Here is a 22,097-nt window from a genome sequence, read left to right as displayed (position 1 = left end):
GCCTTGAAGCGGATACGTGCAGCAATGGGGAGCCAGTGCAGGTCCCTAAGAAGTGGGGTGACATGGGCCGACTTCGGTAGGTTTGAGATCAGGCGGGCCGCTGCGTTCTGAATGAGTTGAAGAGGCTTGGTGGCAGTGGCCGGGAGCCCAGCGAGCAGTAGTAGTAGTAGTAGTAATAGTTTTATTCAATACAATTATGGAAAATCATTCCAGTCTGTCTTTGATTTAGGCAGTGACTGAAAAGGTACAGGCTGAAGCATAATGCGTATATATTTATGTCCTATATTCTTGTTGTTGTTTTGGAGATTTGGAGAGAAACAAAAACGAGAAAATTATTCACAATTGTAACCCTCAAAATAGCTATACAAGCTATGCAAACTATACTATACTGTTATGGTTTATAACCGACCCCAATCGCACAACACAAGACAGGTATGATGGTTTGCCAAGAAACAGATATTTATTGAACAAAAGGGAAATACAGGGAAAAGGGCACTGTCCCTTTAAGGGAGAATCACAAATACAGGAATATAATATGAGGGGAAGGAAAGGTGCCTTTAAGAGGCGGGCAGGAAAAGGGAACGCCAAAGGGAAGGTTAAGGGAACGCCTTGGGACAGAGGAACTAGAGACTAGGTAAACCAGGGACAAGGAGAACTAGGGAGAGAGGACTAGGGACTAGGAGAGCTAGGGAACAGGAGAAACGGGGACTAGGGGAACTAGGGACAAGGAACTAGGTGGAACTAGAAGGGGAGAACTTGGGACCAGGAACTAGGTGGAACTAGAAAGGGGAGAACTAGGGAACAGGAACTAGGTGGAACTAGAAAGGGGAGAACTAGGGAACAGAGGGGACTGAGGCCCGCGGAGGCGGGCTGGGGAACAGGGAGGAACTGGGGAACAGAGGGAACAGGTTCTGGGGAACAGAGGGCCAGGTTCTGGTGACAGAGGGAACAGAGGCCCGCGGAGGCGGGCTGGGGTACAGGGAGGAACTGGGGACTGGTGGGAAAACATCTGGGCCGCTCTGCAGGACAGAGGAGAGAGTTAATGCACAAAAGGGAAAAAACAGAGCAGGTGCAGAACAGTCCAATTAACAAAGTGAACAAAGTAATAATATCTTCGTGTGACAAACACACAGGGGGAGATGTAAAGTCCAAAAATACTATTCTAAGTGAGAACCAAAAACAGAGGCATTACGCTGGGAGATGAAATGTCCAAACTAACTAACAGAGGCAATACGCTGGGAGATGAAATGTCCAAACTAACTAACAGAGGCAATACGCTGGGAGAGTGACATCACAATCAAAACTCACCCAGGCGTATGCGTAAAGGTACAGGAACAGCAGCGGGAACGGGGGCAAGAGGCATTACGCTGAGTGAGTGACATCACAATCAAAACTCACCCAGGCGTATGCGTAAAGGTAAAGGGGCAGCAGCGGGAACGGGGGCAAGGGCACTACGCTGAGTGAGTGACATCACAATCAAAACTCACCCAGGCGTATGCGTAAAGGTACGGGGACAGCAGCGGGAACGGGGGCAAGGGCACTACGCTGGGTGAGTGACATCACAATCAAAACTCACCCAGGCGCATGCGTAATGGTACAGGGACAGCAACGGGAACGAAGGCATCGCCACCGGGGCGGCTGGCTGTCCGAGCCGAGGGAGAGAGTGCTGGAACAGTGGCGGTGACGAGGGCATCGTCCACCGGGTAGCCGCTGTCGGAGCCGAGGAACAGAGTGCTGGAACAGTGGCGGTGACGAGGGCATCGTCCACCGGGTAGCCGCTGTCGGAGCCGAGGAACAGAGTGCGCGCCACACCTTGGTGTGCGCGTCGGAACAGGGAGCAGGAACAGTGGCGGTGGCGAGGATGTCGTCCACCGGGTAGCCACTGTCGGAGCCGAGGAACAGAGTGCGCGCCACACCTTGGTGTGCGCGTCGGAACAGGGAGCTGGAACAGTGGCGGTGGCGAGGATGTCGTCCACCGGGTAGCCACTGTCGGAGCCGAGGAACAGAGTGCGCGCCACACCTTGGTGTGCGCGTCGGAACAGTGGCGGTGGCGAGGATGTCGTCCACCGGGTAGCCGCTGTCGGAGCCGAGGAACAGAGTGCGCGCCACACCTTGGTGTGCGCGTCGGAACAGAGAGACGCCTCGGGGTGCGTCTGCGAGGAGGAGTGCGCCAAGCACGAAGGTCTGGAAGATGCGCTCCAGCGCGCTGGTCTGGGGAGCGTGCCAAGCTCGAAGGTCTAGGAGATGCGCATCTGCGCGCTGGTCGGGAGAGCGTGCCAAGCTCGAAGGTCTAGGAGATGCGCGTTGCGCGCTGGTCTGGAGAGTGTGCCAAGCTCGAGGGTTCTTGGAAGATGCGCGTTGCGCGCTGGTCTGGAGAGCGTGCCAAGCTCGAGCGTCCTTGGAAGATGCGCGTTGCGCGCTGAGGACTGGAGAGCGTCCAAGCTCGAGGGTTCTTGGAAGATGCGCGTTGCGCGCTGGTCTGGAGAGCGTGCCAAGCTCGAGCGTCCTTGGAAGATGCGCGTAGCGCGCTGAGGACTGGAGAGCGTCTGCGCTGGTCTGGATGTGCGTCAGGACGACAGCTGCGCGGGGGGTCTGAAGTGGATGACTGGGATGCCTCCCGTGGAAGTCTAGGGAGCGCAGACCAGTCCCACTCTCAGGCAACGGCGACAGCAGGCGAAGGCTGGAGCAAAACATCTCGACGCAGGAGAATGGAACAGCATAGGCAAACGGAGGATCTCCCGAAAGAGTCTAGATGTTTAGAGAATATGACTCGGCAAGTATACAACACGACCCCACGCCAAAACGAGGGGAAGCGCCCTGGTATTTAAAGCCCACAGGGGGACTAATTAGCCTGCCACCACAGGTGCGAGAGATAATAGAATATCAAACAGGTGTGGCCACTAAGGGTAAGGAACGAGAGGGTGGGGGCTAGAGAGAGTGAGTAGGGAATTCCTAACAGTAGGCTTAAAGAAGACAGAGAATAGGGAATTCCTAACAGTAGGCTTAAAGAAGACAGAGAATAGGGAATTCCTAACAGTAGGCTTAAAGAAGACAGAGAAAAGGTAGTGAGCAGCGGGCAAAACCTCACAGTATCCCCCCCTCCAACGGGAGCCACCCGGCGACCCAAAACAAATACGGACAGAGTGGCAGGGGGCAAAACAAGAGGTACTGGCCAAGCCAGCAGGGGAAGCCACCACAAGAGTGGGGCTAGCAAAAGAAACAGGGTCGCCGAGGGGTAACTAGGGTAGCAGAGGGGCAACTGGGGGAACTGGTCCAGAGGAACTGGTCAAGAGGAACTGGGTCTAGAGAACTAGTCTAGAGGAACTGGTCTAGAGAACTGGGCTAGAGAACTGGTCTAGAGAACTGGTTTAGAGAACTGGTTTAGAGAACTGGTCTAGAGAACTGGTCTAGAGGAACTGGTCTAGAGGAACTGGGTCTAGAGAAACTGAGGGGCAAGCAGGGTAGCAAAGGGGTAACCATGGTAGCACCGGGAAGGGGCTAGCAGAGGGAAGGTTAGCTGCCAGGGCACTGATAGCTACAGGGCCTATGCTAGCTGTACTGCTACATCAACATAGAGGCCGCGCTAGCTGCCGAGCTAGGCTGGCAGACAGGGCTGGACCAGCATGAGAGAACAAGCTAGCTGGAAGGACAGTCCTAGCTGTGGGAATACTACACAAAAAAGTGGAGGCCATGCAGAGGGACCGGGTTAGCTGCTTGGGCCTGGCTAGCTACAGGGCCTATGCCAGCAGCAAGGGCTGCATAACATAGAGGCTGTGCTAACAGCCGGGGCCAAGCCAGCAGACCGGGGCCATGCAGAGGGAAACTGGGTTAGCCGCCAGGGCATGGCTAGCTACAGGGCCTATGCCAGCAGCAAGGGCTGCATAAACATAGAGGCTGTGCTAGCAGCCGGGGCTAAGCTAGCAGACAGGGGCTCTGCTGAGGGACTGGGTTAGCTGCCAGGGCATGGCTAGCTACAGGGGGGTCAAACAGGGCAAAACGGGAAGCAAACAGGGGAGCTAACCGGGGAGACTAACAAGCTAAACAGGGGAGTAACAGGCTAACAAGGGAGCTAAACAGGACAAACAGGGAAGCTAAACTGGGCTAACAGGGAAGCTAACAGGGCTAACAGGGGAGCTAGAGGGAACAAGAAAAAAAAAGGCAAACTCAACATACACAGTCTGTGCTGGCTGGGGTCGTAGACTTGGTGGGGTCGTACTGTTATGGTTTGTAACCGACCCCAATCGCACAACACAAGACAGGTATGATGGTTTGCCAAGAAACAGATATTTATTGAACAAAAGGGAAATACAGGGAAAAGGGCACTGTCCCTTTAAGGGAGAATCACAAATACAGGAATATAATATGAGGGGAAGGAAAGGTGCCTTTAAGAGGCGGGCAGGAAAAGGGAACGCCAAAGGGAAGGTTAAGGGAACGCCTTGGGACAGAGGAACTAGAGACTAGGTAAACCAGGGACAAGGAGAACTAGGGAGAGAGGACTAGGGACTAGGAGAGCTAGGGAACAGGAGAAACGGGGACTAGGGGAACTAGGGACAAGGAACTAGGTGGAACTAGAAGGGGAGAACTTGGGACCAGGAACTAGGTGGAACTAGAAAGGGGAGAACTAGGGAACAGGAACTAGGTGGAACTAGAAAGGGGAGAACTAGGGAACAGAGGGGACTGAGGCCCGCGGAGGCGGGCTGGGGAACAGGGAGGAACTGGGGAACAGAGGGAACAGGTTCTGGGGAACAGAGGGCCAGGTTCTGGTGACAGAGGGAACAGAGGCCCGCGGAGGCGGGCTGGGGTACAGGGAGGAACTGGGGACTGGTGGGAAAACATCTGGGCCGCTCTGCAGGACAGAGGAGAGAGTTAATGCACAAAAGGGAAAAAACAGAGCAGGTGCAGAACAGTCCAATTAACAAAGTGAACAAAGTAATAATATCTTCGTGTGACAAACACACAGGGGGAGATGTAAAGTCCAAAAATACTATTCTAAGTGAGAACCAAAAACAGAGGCATTACGCTGGGAGATGAAATGTCCAAACTAACTAACAGAGGCAATACGCTGGGAGATGAAATGTCCAAACTAACTAACAGAGGCAATACGCTGGGAGAGTGACATCACAATCAAAACTCACCCAGGCGTATGCGTAAAGGTACAGGAACAGCAGCGGGAACGGGGGCAAGAGGCATTACGCTGAGTGAGTGACATCACAATCAAAACTCACCCAGGCGTATGCGTAAAGGTAAAGGGGCAGCAGCGGGAACGGGGGCAAGGGCACTACGCTGAGTGAGTGACATCACAATCAAAACTCACCCAGGCGTATGCGTAAAGGTACGGGGACAGCAGCGGGAACGGGGGCAAGGGCACTACGCTGGGTGAGTGACATCACAATCAAAACTCACCCAGGCGCATGCGTAATGGTACAGGGACAGCAACGGGAACGAAGGCATCGCCACCGGGGCGGCTGGCTGTCCGAGCCGAGGGAGAGAGTGCTGGAACAGTGGCGGTGACGAGGGCATCGTCCACCGGGTAGCCGCTGTCGGAGCCGAGGAACAGAGTGCTGGAACAGTGGCGGTGACGAGGGCATCGTCCACCGGGTAGCCGCTGTCGGAGCCGAGGAACAGAGTGCGCGCCACACCTTGGTGTGCGCGTCGGAACAGGGAGCAGGAACAGTGGCGGTGGCGAGGATGTCGTCCACCGGGTAGCCACTGTCGGAGCCGAGGAACAGAGTGCGCGCCACACCTTGGTGTGCGCGTCGGAACAGGGAGCTGGAACAGTGGCGGTGGCGAGGATGTCGTCCACCGGGTAGCCACTGTCGGAGCCGAGGAACAGAGTGCGCGCCACACCTTGGTGTGCGCGTCGGAACAGTGGCGGTGGCGAGGATGTCGTCCACCGGGTAGCCGCTGTCGGAGCCGAGGAACAGAGTGCGCGCCACACCTTGGTGTGCGCGTCGGAACAGAGAGACGCCTCGGGGTGCGTCTGCGAGGAGGAGTGCGCCAAGCACGAAGGTCTGGAAGATGCGCTCCAGCGCGCTGGTCTGGGGAGCGTGCCAAGCTCGAAGGTCTAGGAGATGCGCATCTGCGCGCTGGTCGGGAGAGCGTGCCAAGCTCGAAGGTCTAGGAGATGCGCGTTGCGCGCTGGTCTGGAGAGCGTGCCAAGCTCGAGGGTTCTTGGAAGATGCGCGTTGCGCGCTGGTCTGGAGAGCGTGCCAAGCTCGAGCGTCCTTGGAAGATGCGCGTTGCGCGCTGAGGACTGGAGAGCGTCCAAGCTCGAGGGTTCTTGGAAGATGCGCGTTGCGCGCTGGTCTGGAGAGCGTGCCAAGCTCGAGCGTCCTTGGAAGATGCGCGTAGCGCGCTGAGGACTGGAGAGCGTCTGCGCTGGTCTGGATGTGCGTCAGGACGACAGCTGCGCGGGGGGTCTGAAGTGGATGACTGGGATGCCTCCCGTGGAAGTCTAGGGAGCGCAGACCAGTCCCACTCTCAGGCAACGGCGACAGCAGGCGAAGGCTGGAGCAAAACATCTCGACGCAGGAGAATGGAACAGTATAGGCAGACGGAGGATCTCCCGAAAGAGTCTAGATGTTTAGAGAATATGACTCGGCAAGTATACAACACGACCCCACGCCAAAACGAGGGGAAGCGCCCTGGTATTTAAAGCCCACAGGGGGACTAATTAGCCTGCCACCACAGGTGCGAGAGATAATAGAATATCAAACAGGTGTGGCCACTAAGGGTAAGGAACGAGAGGGTGGGGGCTAGAGAGAGTGAGTAGGGAATTCCTAACAGTAGGCTTAAAGAAGACAGAGAATAGGGAATTCCTAACAGTAGGCTTAAAGAAGACAGAGAATAGGGAATTCCTAACAGTAGGCTTAAAGAAGACAGAGAAAAGGTAGTGAGCAGCGGGCAAAACCTCACACTATACTATACTATTATACTATACTATACTATACTATACAAAAAAAAAATACATCACCTTTTAATGCCTTTCTTAGCTTTTTGAATAGTAAACTTGCAAACATCTCTCAAATCCTATTTTGCTCTCCTGTATTGAGGGGGGGGGGGGGGGGGGGGGAACGTGCACACAATCCGGGAGTCGCTTTGCTTTAGCTCTGTGCATTATTTCATAGTAAACCAAATCATAAAATGTAATAACATTATAAACAGTGAAATAATGTGGACATAAATAAGTCATTGAAAAGTGTGTGTGTGTGTGTGTGTGTGTGTGTGTGTGTGTGTGTGTGTGTGTGTGTGTGTGTGTGTGTGTGTGTGTGTGTGTGTGTGTGTGTGTGTGTGTGTGTGTGTGTGTGTGTGTGTGTGTGTGTGTGTGTTGCAGACGGCCGTGCACTGGCAGTAGGGGGGATGGGGGCTGACCTGCTCCCCCGCTGTACCCTGCAGCAGTATGACCTGAGGAAGGACGTGTGGGCTCTGCTGCCCCCCATGCCCACCCCTCGCTACGACGCCACGGCGCACCTACTGGGCACCAAGATCTACGTGGCAGGTATGCAGAATCAGAGGTGTGTGTGTGTACTGTGTGTATGTACTTTAGGGCTGAGCCCAAACGTTCGAACGGTCGAACCTTCGTTCGTTACGTTGGCATTAGAATTCTAAATCAACATTCGACATTTTTCAAAAAAATTTTATAATAATTTTTATAAAAAAAAAAAAATTTTATTATTCTGTTTAAACCAATGTGGTTTTTCTTCACAGTTGCAGATACAGATTAGGCTACACTAATATTATAGTATTATATTATATTCATTAGAAAGTTGATTTAATTGATTTAGTTGGGCTGGGGCTTCTCCCTGGGCTGGGTCTGGAAAGTTGATTTAAGATTAATCAGATTAATCACTTTATTCAAATTGAGGATTTAGTATAAAATGTTTTTAAAAATATGTATTAAATATCTTTAAAAAAAATTATTTTCTTTTATTAAAAACGAAGGTTCGAACGTCCGTTCGCAAAACCCTGACGAAGTTCGAATCCCAAAAACAGCCTTAATGTACTTGTGTGTCTGCGAGCATGTGTTTACAGGGCTTTCCCTAAACAGTGGTATAGGAGCGCTGCATGACTGCATCGCTATGACAACACACCAGCGCCAAAAAAAATAAAGAAGGTGTGTGTGTGTGTGTGTGTGTGTGTGTGTGTGTGTGTGTGTGTGTGTGTGTGTGTGTGTGTGTGTGTGTGTGTGTGTGTGTGTGTGTGTGTGTGCGTGTCAGAGCATGTGAGCGGCGCGGGAGCGGAGCGGGGAGTGGAGCGGGTGGTTTTGAAGTGAGCGACGGAGTGGGTTTTTAAAATGGGTCGGTGCGACTTCCGGAGCAAGAGCTCTCCTCCGCTCCAAACCGCTCCGGGCCGCTCAGTGCTGAGTGCACATGATCACACAGAAACTGATGTAATATACATGTAGTACAATGCCAAAGCAACAGGTGGCGATGTACAAACATGAAGGCTATTTTCAACCAATGAGAAGGGTGAACCGTCACTCACATCCTGCTAAGACCAAAGTATAATCCGCCATCTTTAAATCACCTCGGGTGACTGAACGCAACATGTATTTTCAGTGAGAAACAAACAAAGTCCAATAAAAAAAAAGGGATACATTCACTGTGTTCTGCCTCATTTATTGATGAAACGAAACCAACATCAACACAATGTACCACCAAGAGCGGAGAGTTTATGTCTCAAAAAGCGAGAGACTGTTGTTGTTGTTAGCTTACATGCTAACGTTAATGGGATTGACCATAGCATTGCGGCTAGGCTAGCTACCATATCTATATAGTATTGTATATTAGTACATTGCATAGAATATTGTATATTGTATGGTAACTCAGTTACTTCTATTCTGCATTGAACATTGTACATATGTCTATACTGAACACTGTGACCTTTTGTACTTCTATTTTACATGCTATACTATTTTATTTCATACTATCTTGTCTAGCACAGTCTCTGGAGCGTAACAGTAAGAAGCATTTTGTATAAAAGTATTCTGTACTTCTGTATGACAACTATTAAAGAAACTTGAAACTTGAAACTTGATCTTAGTTGAATGGATAAACGTTATTTAACATTGCAGAATGGGTACAATACAATACGGCTCAATACACACAATTGTTAAGGGGCCCAGGGGGTGCAGACTGTTGTAGTTTGGTCAAATCAAGCTAATTTACATCATGCTCCAAAAAAAAATTCTGCTGAGCGAGCTGTGGAGCGGGGAGCGCTTGATTCGTAAATGAAGGTGAGCGACTTGGGGGGGCGGGCCAACATGAGCGAATGAGAGCGGAACCAGACGTCTAAAGCGAAGAACGGATTTCTCGGGCGCTCCGCTCCGCTCACATGCTCTGGTGCGTGTGTGTGTGTGTGTGTGTGTGTGTGTGTGTGTGTGTGTGTGTGTGTGTGTGTGTGTGTGTGTGTGTGTGTGTGTGTGTGTGCGTGTGCGTGTGTGTGCGTGTGTGTGCGCGTGTGTGTGTGTGTGTGTGTGTGTGTGTGTGTGTGTGTGTGTGTGTGTGTGTGCGCGTGCATGCATGCATGCATGCATGCATGCATGCATGCATGTGTTTTCGTCGCCAACGTTAAACTATTGTGCAACCGTATACACTGTAATTAAAGGAACACGCCAACATTTTGGGAAATTAGCTTACTGTCTTCTCCAGAGAGAGACAATAAGATAGATACCAGTGTGTTTGGCAGAAAGCTAACTGGCTGCATGTTAGCCTAGCTTAGCACAATGAATGGAAGCGAACATGGCCGGTTAGCCTTCGGCGGGAGGTGTTAGTTGGACAATGCCTAGGCTAACCGGCCATGTCCACTTCCATTCATTGTGCTAAGCTATAGGCTAACGTGCAGCCAGATAGCTTTCTACTGAATGCACAGAGATAAATGAATAAATAACTTATTTGGAACTTTGTAACTTACCCTTGTGTTTGCTATTTTATTGAAATTGCGTTTTTAAGTTGCAGTAAATTACAGCAAAAGGCTTTCTATATTGTTTTCTATATTGCAATTTATTGTGCCCCCCTCTGGACCAGCCCCTCGTTGAGACTCAGGTGTGTGTGTGTGTGTGTGTGTGTGTGTGTGTGTGTGTGTGTGTGTGTGTGTGTGTGTGTGTGTGTGTGTGTGTGTGTGTGTGTGTGTGTGTGTGTGTGTGTGTGTGTGTGTGTGTGTGTGTGTGTGTGTGTGTGTGTGTGTGTGTGTGTGTGTGTGAGTACATGCACGGGTTACATGACTGCTTGTGCTATGGGCTAGATTGACTAACCGTGCTGGGAATTAGTTTAGAAAAATAAAATTGACGTTAAAACCCTCTGTGGTTCCAATTTAGTGAAGGCGTTTTTCAAAGATTGATTATGTAAATGAGGACAGTCACAGCTATTTAAGAAGCTTCTTCATTCAGGAAGCTTACCATGACCTTCAAACCATAATCGAACTTCTTCCCAACTCCCGAAAGAATGTAGCGAACAAATGTGCAGAAAGAATGTCAATGAGTCTCATTAAAATGAATACATTGAAAAACTGTTTTGGACCACACTCCTGCACAGGAAATGAGCGTACATGTGGTAACTTCAAGAGAAATGTATTTGTATTGCATACACAGCAAACAAGAGACCCATTGTATATTGTTCCTTATACATAAAACAAACAAATATAACTCAAGTTAGTTCCTTATACCCAACACAAACTCCAACGCATCACCAAAACAGCCTCCAAAATAATTGGCTGCCCCCTCTGGACTGCATCTACACCTCACGCACCCGCTCTGGTAACATAGTCAATGATCCCTCCCACCCAGCACACCACTTATTCCAGCGCATGCCCTCAGGTCGCTACAGGTCAATTTCAACCAGACACACACGCTTCACAAACAGCTTTTTCCCCACAGCAGTCCGAACACTAAACACCCTGGCCCGCCCACCCCCTTGCACAGACAGGCAAGCATCCAAACTGAAGTGAACATGAACTGAAGTGAACTGACACTAACTGACACTTGTTATATGTGACTTTCCTGTATGTATTTATTGTGGGGATTGGGAGGTGGGAGGGGGGCGTTTGATGTTCCATGTTGATGTCCCAGTGCTTAAATAACATGCTGTACCGCAAACGATTACCACCAACCATAGTTGTGTGGCATTTAAAGTATCTTGTATCTTGTAACCATCTCTCAACCCTGGGCCCATATTAATAAACCTTCCCGGAGCAGCTGATCTGGGGTCAGTGACCAGGACCACGTGTCTCTTTGAGACCTTATTCAAACCAACGGACCGAAGCTGACTGTAGATCAGTAGCCTACTCCTGCTTTGAGAGGCTTTGTGAATAATGGACCCAGTTCTTTTCAACCACATTAGTGATGATGTACCAGGGGTTACATACATAACCTGGACATTCATCCAGTGTGTTTTTGGTTCCTCGACACAATGCTCATTGACGGACGTACCAGTTGCACATAATGACAATCAATCGCAACCGGCAAAACCAGTAATGGAAGACCAGAACCCAAGTTTGAGTTCCTGAGGCACCTGAGGTAGTATTTGTTACTTACATTTATTCAGAAACGCAAAAGTAGAGGAACTGTCAACATAGCATCGCGATCAAACCACAGAAAGCACATTGCAGAACACAAGATAAGATAAGATAACATACAGTACAATAAGATAAGATACAATAAGATAAGATAAGATATTTCTTTATTGATCCCCTTGGGGAAATTCGGGCGTCATAGCAACATGGGGGGAGGGGGAGGGGAGGTACAGGTATGGGCTGGGTAATAGTAGAAAGACATAAATATATCAGTAAATATAAAATAAAAGTCGATCTGAATATACAAATATGAGAATAATAAACAAACGTGCAGATGAGTATGCCTGTTATATATTGGTTATAGTATACGTTACAATAAATAAAGCCAATAAAAACTGTGAATCAGTGAATATATACTATGAGTAAGGGTAAAAGTAAACAGTATGCATTAGGGCTGTCTTAAATACTTCGAAGCTTCGTTCGATGGCACAAGCTTCGAACATTAAAAACAAATCGAAGTAAAAAAAAATAATAATAATAATAATGAATTCTTTCAAAAAAAAAATTTAACTTTGATTTTTGTGTGTGTGTGTGTGTGTGTGTGTGTGTGTGTGTGTGTGTGTGTGTGTGTGTGTGTGTGTGTGTGTGTGTGTGTGTGTGTGTGTGTGTGTGTGTGTGTGTGTGTGTGCGTGTGCGTGTGCGTGCGCCCCATTGGGTGGAGCCGGGGGACACATACACTGGAGGAAAGAAACCCAGCTCAGCACTGCCCAAATTATATCATCACTATTGCCTGTTTGAAGGATATCATCCTCAAACACATATACACCTACATGCCTTGTAGAATTCCACACATAAGAAAGAAAGATACTGGGATGAATAAACAATATAGGAAATAAAATGTAGAAATGCATGCAATACATAAATAAATATGAATCTCCATATATGAAATAGAACATTTAGATAAGGTGCTACTGAGATGTTTTGGTGAGTTCTTTGTTTTTTTGTGGAAGTAGCCCTTCTTAAAAATGCATGAACATTCACTGATAATTGGTCTGTAGTGGAGTCTACAAGGTCTACATTGCCGGACCATGTAGAATCCGGACCTTGTAGACTGACATAATTCTGTGCATAGTTTAGTCTACACAGGCCATATTTCAAATAATCTAAATTTTACTTCATTCATCTTAAACATTCTTGATTTGGGGGATTGGTAGTTCCCATGAAATCTGAAGTTGTTCAAACGACAACAGCGATCCACCTTGAATTAAATCACACAGCCGAGTGAAACCTTGTTGGCTGCGTCACAGTCACGAAAGGGGCTACTTAATTCATTAATCCAATCCACTTTATTTATAGAGCACATTTAAAAACAACAAAGTTGACCAAAGTGCTGTACAAGTCCCACAACATAAGATAAAAAAAATTTAAAAATAAAAATAAAATTAAAAATATTAAAAATTAAAAAGCTTCGATTGCCAAAAAAAGCTTCAAAGGTCAGCCCTAGTATGCATACTGGCATGATTTGCGTCATACGTTGTAGTCTGTGCAGGTTTTGGTGTTTAAGAGTCAGATACACTTAACGATCAGACATTCCTAATAGTTCTCGAGTTCTGCAGCCGTTAGTTCTCCAGCTGCTCGTTAGTTCTCCAACATGCCAGCAATCTCGTCAATTTGCGCGGGAATAGCTGAGCCAGAAGCAAGAACACGCAGCGGGGGAAATGAGTCGGCTGCAGGGATCGCTTGGCTCCTCCTCACTTAGCTTCTCCTCGCTGTCGAGCTCTGGGTCATCTTCCAGCTCATCCAATTCAGAGCCTGTGGGTTTGTAATACAACCTCCTGAAAAAGCATAATCTAGTTAAAGATAAAATAACACCCTGTTCTCTGTCATGCTGACGACGTCTTCTCCGAAGAACGTCAGTGGCCACGTCGCCTGAAGCTGCAGAAGTCGATGCCCGCTTCTCCCAAATGTGAAATAACAGCAATGCAATTACCTGTTACCCACAAGGCATGATAAATCACCCTGTGCAGGATATGTGCATAATTCTCCATTATCTCCTCCCATATTTTCTTATATAAGAACACGCCTGAAATAGATTAATTAATTCAAAGGCACACATGTTGGTGCTGCTTCCTTCTCGTTTCACCAGCCGCTGAGTCTCCTCCGCAGCTGCTTGGAAAATCAGGACTGAGACTATTTAACTATTTAATTATGTCATGAAATTGGGTCCGTTTGCTTAATTTCCATATATTTCCATAATTTGAGAAGATTACATTTTGAAGACCTCTAAAAGAAAAGTTACCCATTTGACAGGAAAAAACGTCCCTAGTGGTTTATTTCATGCCATTAGGGGTTAGGGGTAGGGTTAGGGTTACCCTAACCCTATCCCTATCCCTATCCCTATCCCTATCCCTATCCCTATCCCTATCCCTATCCCTATCCCTAACCCCTAACCCTAACCCTATCCCTAACCCCTAACCCTAACCCTAACCCTATCCCTATCCCTAACCCCTAACCCCTAACCCCTAACCCTAACCCTAACACAAACGGGAATATAAGGGGTTACAATTCTGAAATCTTTGGAATCTTTGATAGATATGTTGAGTTATGTTCATAGTGGTATTCATAAAGAAATTCTTGGAATGAAATATAAAACAATTCGTTTTTTATGACCTTGAACGTGATGCAATCTTTTCATGCAGTGATGTGCCAACTCTGCCAGTTACCTAACAAGGCAGAAGGGTTAAAGGGCTGTATGAACCCTAATAAACCCAGGCTTAAGTCTAACTCCTGGTCATGCTGATGAAGGAATCCACGCATGCGTTGACCTATGGGGAAATTGAGAGTTTCTGAATGTAAACAAGGAAGTGCAACTTTTTGGGAAGGTTTCTACACATTTTTGGTACTGTAGGTTTTTCTATATAATTATGTGGTTTATCATAAAATCTAAAAAAGTAAGCTATTACTTAAGGGCTTACAGTGGCTCAGGAGGTAGAGCGGTTGTCTGCTAATCAGAAGGTTCCCGGTTTGATTCCGGCTCCTCCCGGCAGCGCGTCGAAGTGTCCTTGAGCAAAACCCCTGAACCCCTAACTGCTCCTGATGAGCAGGTTGGCACCTTGCACGGTCGCCTCAGCCGTTGCTGTGTGAATGAGTGAGTGAATGGGTGAACGTGAGGCAAAAATTTTAAACCTGGATAAACGCTATATAAATGCAGTCTGTTTACCATTTATATAAGGTAAAGTATGTGTGCTGATTAGTAAACTAGCTACATCTCTATATTTCCACTGGCATGGTTCTTTAACTCTTTAGCGCCCATAAACACTCCTTAGTAAATCCGGCCATTATGTGTGTGTACACTCTTCCACAGGTGGCCGCCAGTGTAAGCGACCAGTGAAGGCGTTCGAGGTGTACGACGCAGAGACGCGCACTTGGGCTCCGCTACCCATCATGCCTTGCAAACGTTCCTACGGGGGCATGGTGTGGGACAGCGCCGGGAGACTGTGTCTGCTGGGGGGCCTGAGGCAGGGTGGGGGCCACCAGAGCTCAGAATTCACCAAGAATGTCAATATCTTCGACCCTAGCCAAGGTGAGAGACCGCCAAACGTTCACAGCATTCAAAAGAACTGTCTGGATATAGGTTCTCCTTTTAGAGGCATGTCAGTTAAGGGTGGCCCACGCAGCCCTATCTTTGGCGAGGTGTGGGAAGAATCAATTAATCTTTGGCAAGGTACAGTACAGGACAAATCAATTAATCTTTGGCAAGGTGCGGGAAGAATCAATTAATCCAAAGTGAGTGAAAGAGATTTCTGTTGCTATCCACACAGACAGCATAAACAGAGATTTGAATCAAGAATGAACAGATTCTTCTCATAGGCAGTTTACCAAAGCCGGTATGCCTCGTATGTTTCGAGACCGTGGAGATTATTACAAGTGGCAACGTGAAGCGCCGCTAAGAGACAAAGCACACGTCTTTTGAGGAAACATTCCCACTCAAATCTCAGAAGATAAACCATCTAAAAGCCCAATATGCTCCACCCACCAGAATCCCCACACATTCATTCACTGCCCAACAACATGCTAACGAATGTTTGCACACTCCTACGCAGAGCTGTCTCCACACGCCTGCATGTCACACTTTGTCACAGCCTGCTAAACAGATTTTCCCAAGAGAGCAAAAATGTGTACCAAATTGGGACGTGCTCGGTGCAATTAGTTTGAAAGAAAATGTTTCTATGACGTTGAATTGGGTGTATACAGAGTATCACAAATAACCAAAAATGAAGCTTGTCTGAACATGTATCATTTATGCAGTGATGTAGTAAAAGAAAAAAGTAAACAGACTACTGTTCTATGTCTTTTCTGGCTACATTCATCATCGTTTTCCAGGGACACAGTCAATAAAAAAGGCTGCACTCATTTCAACTAATTTCAACTCAAAACATGAATTAATAAACATTATTTATTCAATATGTCATGGGAAAATAGTAAATGTTTAAATGAGTAAATGTAGCACCGGTTAGTTTACTTCCTGTTTTGACAGAGATGTTTGACAGTGGAACGCAAGTGGAACGTCATCCAACTCTCCGCATATGAGAATGGAATAAAGCTTGGATTTTGGGTCAACATATTAAAAGCTTGACAAGCACGAAGGCCTTATCAAGGAGCGCATGAGTGCAGTAGATGAAACCTCACTGGACGGAAAAAACAACAAGAGTTATGTGAAAAAACACCGATGTCAGCATCATCAGCCACGAAGAAAATGGAAATATTAACCCAGGCTGTGCTGGAATGGCAGGATGAAGCAAATCACGAGGCACCGTGCATAGGCTTGGCTGTCGATGAGTTAATGAGATAACCCATCTGCCTGACCATGCTCAGCTGGTGGCTTATGTAACGTTCTTCAACAGGGAGAAGAAAGAGTTCTGTGAAGACCTGTTGGGCGTTATGCCCACTTCAGGCCAGTAGAGGAGATGACATCTATACCTGGCCATGAAGGAGAGGTTAACAAAGAGGGGGAGTTTTGATTGATTGATTGAAAATTGTATTAACAGATTGCAGAATGGGTACAATACAGTACAGCTCAATACACACAATTGTTAAGGGGATGCAGACCAGAGAAAGACTTTCGTCTTGTTTGTCCCCCATTTGCAATTCATCATAACATTTCCTTTCATTTTCATTTCAACCTTTATTTAAAATCATACGCATCTGAGGTTTCCCTCATTTACAGAAACGACGATTGTACAGTACATAATAAAAGCAATATTCACAGAAGTAAAAAAAAATGTACGTTTAAAAATAAAAACATATATGACATACATGACATACAGATAGACAGTACTGCTACATCTATACATTTATGATACACTGTACCAGATTTACAAATACAGTACTGTTTGTGATACAAAAGAGAGTCTAAAAAAGAGAGTATATACATTTGACGAAGAAACTGTACAATGGAGGGAGTTGGGTAGGTGGGGTGGAGGGGGGGGTTGAATAGGTGGGGTGGGGGAGGGGGAAAACTGTACATTGGAGGTGGTTGGGTGGGTGGGTGGGGTGGCGGGGGGGTAGGTGGGGTGGGCTAACTGTACTTTGGATTATCCACAAAACCTTACTTGGTCCCAAGAAGAGGGTCTCGTGTATTATTGGGTTAGGACATTTACTGTACATTGGAGGGGGTTGGGTTAGGACATTTACAGGGGCCAGGGAGTAGAGGGTTTTCAATAACCCCAGATGGACCCCTTGTCGTGGGGGGGAGAAAGGAACTGTGGACAGAAAGAAGACAATCCTGAGCTCCGTTGCATAATTCATCAGCTCCTGCGCTCCACCCTGTCAGACGAGTCTATTGAGGCGATGAACACGGCGATGAGAATGATTAACTTTCTCAGGGCATCCCCTTCCCGTCGGCGTCGCACGCTCAGGGAATTCCTCTGAGAAGTTGGTGCAAACACCAGTGACCTTTGCTGCGATGCAACAACGCAAGACGGTCCAGCGAAGGTGTCAGCACACGTTCGTTCCGTCCGGAGGGAAATCACAGCTTTCTTGGCACACAGCCTGAAGAGCCAGAAGGCAACGCGATGTTTCTCTCTTTTTAGAAGATGAGACGAAGATGGATAGTGTGGCTTTCTCCGGTCGATATCACTTCACACCTGAATGTAGTGAATTTAAAGATTTGGTTTTCCAAATCTAGAGTGCACTATAAATTGAATGCATCATTATTATTATTATTATTATTATTATTATTATTATTATTATTATTATTATTATTATTATTATTATTATTATTATTATTATTATTATTATTATTATTATTATTATTATTATTATTATTATTATTATTATTATTATTATTATTATTATTATTATTATTATTATTATTATTATTATTAAAGCTACGGACAATTCAGTTTGTGACCTGATGACAGCTATCTGCTCCTTCCTGAGGAACCTTGAGGTGTTCGAGGAAGACCTGCAGGGAGACTGTGCACACTATCCCAAAGTTGTAGAAATAGGTTCAGGGTGAGAGAGATTTATCTTCTGCTGTTGACTTTTGTTGACAAGCTGATGGTAAACTTCAGCAAACGTTCTGACAGCTTCAGCCTTGGACCACGGGTTACCCTGCTCGCTCAGGACCCATCCCTCATCACAGATCATAATAATAATACATCTATTTTATATAGCGCTTTTCCAGATGCTCAAAGACACTTTACATGGGTAGAAGAGACAAAACTATGGCAAAACAAAAAAAAACAGAACAAAAACAGAACAAAAATAATACATGACAAAATAAAATAAAACCGACAGAATTAGAGGTCAAAAGCAAGATTGAAGCTAGACTCAGTCTGCAGGAGGGATATACCAGACCTGGAGACAGACTTTGACTGGCAAGAGGCCTGGGCAAATGTACGACTTGCATCAAGGAACCCGGACCATCAACAAATCAATCGTAACTATATTCACAGGACATACTTAACTCCTATAAGACTGAACAAAATGGGTCTTAAACAAGACTCCAAATGCTCCCTATGTACAAATGGGGACGAAGGGACATTTATGCACATGTACTGGGACTGCCCACCAGTTAAGATATTTTGGAAAGAAGTGACCCAGCAATTAGCAAATCTCTTAACTCTGGATATACCTGTACACCCCTCTGTATTACTGCTGAATGATGTCTTTGAGCATGCAGTACCTCCACAGCTAAAGAGATTGGTTTTATCCGGTATCACAGTGGCTAAAAAGCTGATAGCATCACGATGGTTTCAACCGAAAAAAATGTGCCGGAAGGTCTGGACTCTTACATATCTCGATGTGATTTATCAAGAAATATCTACAGCAAGAATTTTGGGTCTCAATGAATCCAAAATGACAATGTGGTTAGAAGTGGTGGAGAGAATAAAAGCTAGCATATAATGGTAGTGTCTGGTTAGGAACGAGTTATAATGGTTGGATTATCCAATGGGGGGTCCGGGAGGGGGGGGTACGAGCTAGAGCATATGTGTGTAGGTTTTTAGATAACAGGTATTAGGGGTATATCCTGTATAAGACATTTGACTAAATGGTAATTTCATTGGATATGCACTGTTAATTAATGCTTGCATATCTTATCGTGTGTTGTCATGTTTGTTTATATGTTTGTAAAACAATAAAAAAAATATAATAAAAAGCAAGATTGAAAAGGTGGGTTTTGAGGGCTGATTTTAAATATGTCAGGGTGTTTGCATCACGGATATGGCTGGGGAGGGCATTCCAGAGGGAGGGGACAGCAGCAGCAAAGGCCCTGTCGCTCCAGGTCCGGAGCTTGGTCGTGGGAGGTGTTAGGATGTTGGCATCTGCAGACCTAAGGCGACGGGTGGCAAAAAAAAAAAACTGAACAAAAACAGAACAAAAATAATACATGACTAAATAAAATAAAAGCGACAGAATTAGAGGTCAAAAGCAAGACCTGCAGACCTAAGGCGACGGGTGGGCGTGTGACGGTGGAGGAGGTCGGACAGGTAGGGAGGGGCAAGGTTGTTGAGGGCTTTAAATGTGATGAGAAGTAGGGCGGCTAGGTGGTGTAGTGGGCAAGGCACTCGCCACCAGTGTGGAGACGCTAGGATTCGCGTGTTCGAATCCAGCTCTCCACATTGTTTTCAGTTTAGCTGGTCGTCCGCAGTAATACACATTGGCCGTATTACGGGGAGGGAAAACTGAAGGGTGGGGATCGAACGTTGTGAACAAGCGACTCCTACAAGTCGGTTGGTGCGCCTGCGCAGTAGAATCAGGAAGTGTCGGGGGCAGCGTGAGCCTCCCACGCGTTACTCCTCGACACTGAGAGATCGAGCTGCGCAGGTGAAAAGATGCGACTGCTGTTACCTCAAGTACCGGAGGGGACTTGTGCTATGTATGACTTAGTCCACATTGCAGCCGGCTTGTGGGAGGCAAGAAACAGCGTTCGTGACAGGGGAGGGTTGAATTGGATGATACGAAATTGGGATGGGAGAAAATATAGAAAAATGGGAGAAAAAGTGGATCAAAAAAAAATGTGATGAGAAGTATTTTAAATTGTATCCTGTATTTGATGGGAAGCCAGTGGAGGTCGTGGAGGACAGGGGTGATGTGATCAGAGCGACAAGTGGAGGTGAGAATGTGGGCAGCAGAGTTTTGGACATATTGGAGTTTATTGAGGATAGTGTTTGGTGAGCCGTAGAGGATGCTGTTACAGTAGTCCAGTCTTGATGAAAGGAATGCATGAACCAGTGTTTCAGCAGGGGAGAGTGATAGGGAGGGGCGGAGACGAGCAATGTTCCGGAGGTGGTAGAAGGCCGTTTTGGTTATGTGGTTCATATGGGGGAGGAAAGAAAGAGTGGAGTCCAGGATGATGCCAAGGTTACGGACATGAGTGGAGGGGGTGACAATGGAACCATCAATATTTAGGGAGAAATCCTGGGTGTGGCTGGTGAGGGATTTTGGACCGATAATGATGATTTCTGATTTATTGCAGTTTAGTTTGAGAAAGTTCCATGTTTTGATGTCTGTGAGGCAGGTGGTGAGGGTGGAGAGAGTGGCTGGAGTGATAGTCTTGGTGGAGAGATAGAGCTGAGTGTCGTCTGCATAACAATGAAAACGGAGGCCATGTTGGCGGAGAATCAGACCAAGTGGAAGGATGTAGAGGATGAAGAGCAGGGGACCAAGTACTGAGCCTTGGGGGACACCATGAGTGATGGGGGCAGTGGGGGATTTGCAATTGTTGATGGAGATGAATTGGTGCCTGTGTGAGAGGTATGATTGGAGCAAGGTGAGGGGGATTCCGGAGATGCCAACGGAGGACTGGAGACGAGTGATGAGGATGGGGTGACTGATGGTGTAAAAAGCAGCGCTGAGGTCTAGGAGGATGAGGATGGAGAGGGAACCAGAGTCGGCAGAGAGGAGTATGTCGTTGGTGACCTTTAGAAGAGCAGTTTCGGTGGTGTGTCTGGTGCGGAATCCGGATTGAAAGGTATCATAAAGGTTATTGTTGTCGAGGTAGGATTTTAATTGGGAGGCAATGGCTCGCTCAATGATTTTTGAGAGGAAGGGGTGGTTGGAAATGGGGCGGAAATTATCAAGGGTTTCAGGGTTGAGTCCGGGTTTTTTTTGTAAGGGGGTGACAGAACAATTTTGTGGCCGGGGGAAATAGGCCAGTGGTCAGCGAGGAGTTTACGATGGAGGTGATTAGCGGAGAAAGGGCAGGGAGACAAGCCTTGACTAGGATGGAGGGGATAGGGTCCAGGATGCAGGTTGAAGTTTTCATTGTAGAGAGAATGGAGGATAGGTCCGATGCAATGATTTCAGTGAAGGATGTAAAAGGGGGTTTGGGCGGTGGAGGGGGGTTGAATCCGGAGGGGAGACAGTGTTGGCGAAGGCAATTGTTAGTTGGGTGTGGATTTTGTAAATTTCTGTTTGGAGATGTGACAGATAGGAGACACATTTACTGACAGTGAAGGAACAGGAGATTGTGTCAGAGGGTTTAAGAAGTGTGTTGATGGTGGAAAACAGATGTCAAACAGATGTCAGAGGGTTCTCAAGGGAAGTCACACATAATTTAGAGTGGCTGAATGTCGGCCCTCTCCAGAAGTAACTGATCGATCTCCAAGCAGACGTGGCCCTGAAAGAGCATTTTTGAAGGAACCGACTTGTGACACTTTCTGGCTCCTCGCAGAGGCATGCGTTCCCAGGTCTGAGGGAAGTAGCCATGTACATCTTGACCATGTTGAGCTCCACATCCAGCTGTGAGGCAGCTTTCTCCACTATGAACAGTATTAAAAAACAAATATCATTCCGGGCTCATCAATGAGCACACATGTGTATGAGAACGGCCCTGACACCATTCCAGCCCAGACTTAAGATCCTGGCAGGACAAGCTGGAGCTGAAAATTGAAATAAAATGGTGTGCTGTGCCCCGGGGGAAGCCAGTCATCCCGCTGCCCCTGGAAATAATAATAATAATAATAATAATAATAATAATAATAATAATAATAATAATAATAATAATAATAATAATAATAATAATAATAATAATAATAATAATAATAATAATAATAATAATAATAATAATAATAATAATAATA

The 22,097-nt window shown here is 46.8% G+C and overlaps 1 protein-coding gene across 1 annotated transcript in view; it reads left to right on the top strand.

Annotated features, from left to right (window-relative positions):
* Nucleotides 1-22,097, top strand: part of klhdc8a (kelch domain containing 8A) — a gene marked incomplete at both ends in the record, with an annotated part of 33,870 nt that overhangs the window by 10,596 nt on the left and 1,177 nt on the right. Inside the window, 2 exons of the mRNA XM_084315581.1 lie at nt 7,334-7,498; nt 14,873-15,091. Of these exons, the coding sequence (XP_084171707.1) occupies nt 7,334-7,498; nt 14,873-15,091 (384 nt within the window). The remainder of the gene's footprint in view (nt 1-7,333; nt 7,499-14,872; nt 15,092-22,097) is intronic.

The sequence above is a fragment of the Notolepis coatsorum genome (assembly GCF_963971535.1).
Source record: "Notolepis coatsorum genome assembly, chromosome: 6".
Classification (NCBI taxonomy): Eukaryota; Metazoa; Chordata; class Actinopteri; order Aulopiformes; family Paralepididae; genus Notolepis; species Notolepis coatsorum.
This window is presented reverse-complemented; position numbering and strand designations above follow the sequence as displayed.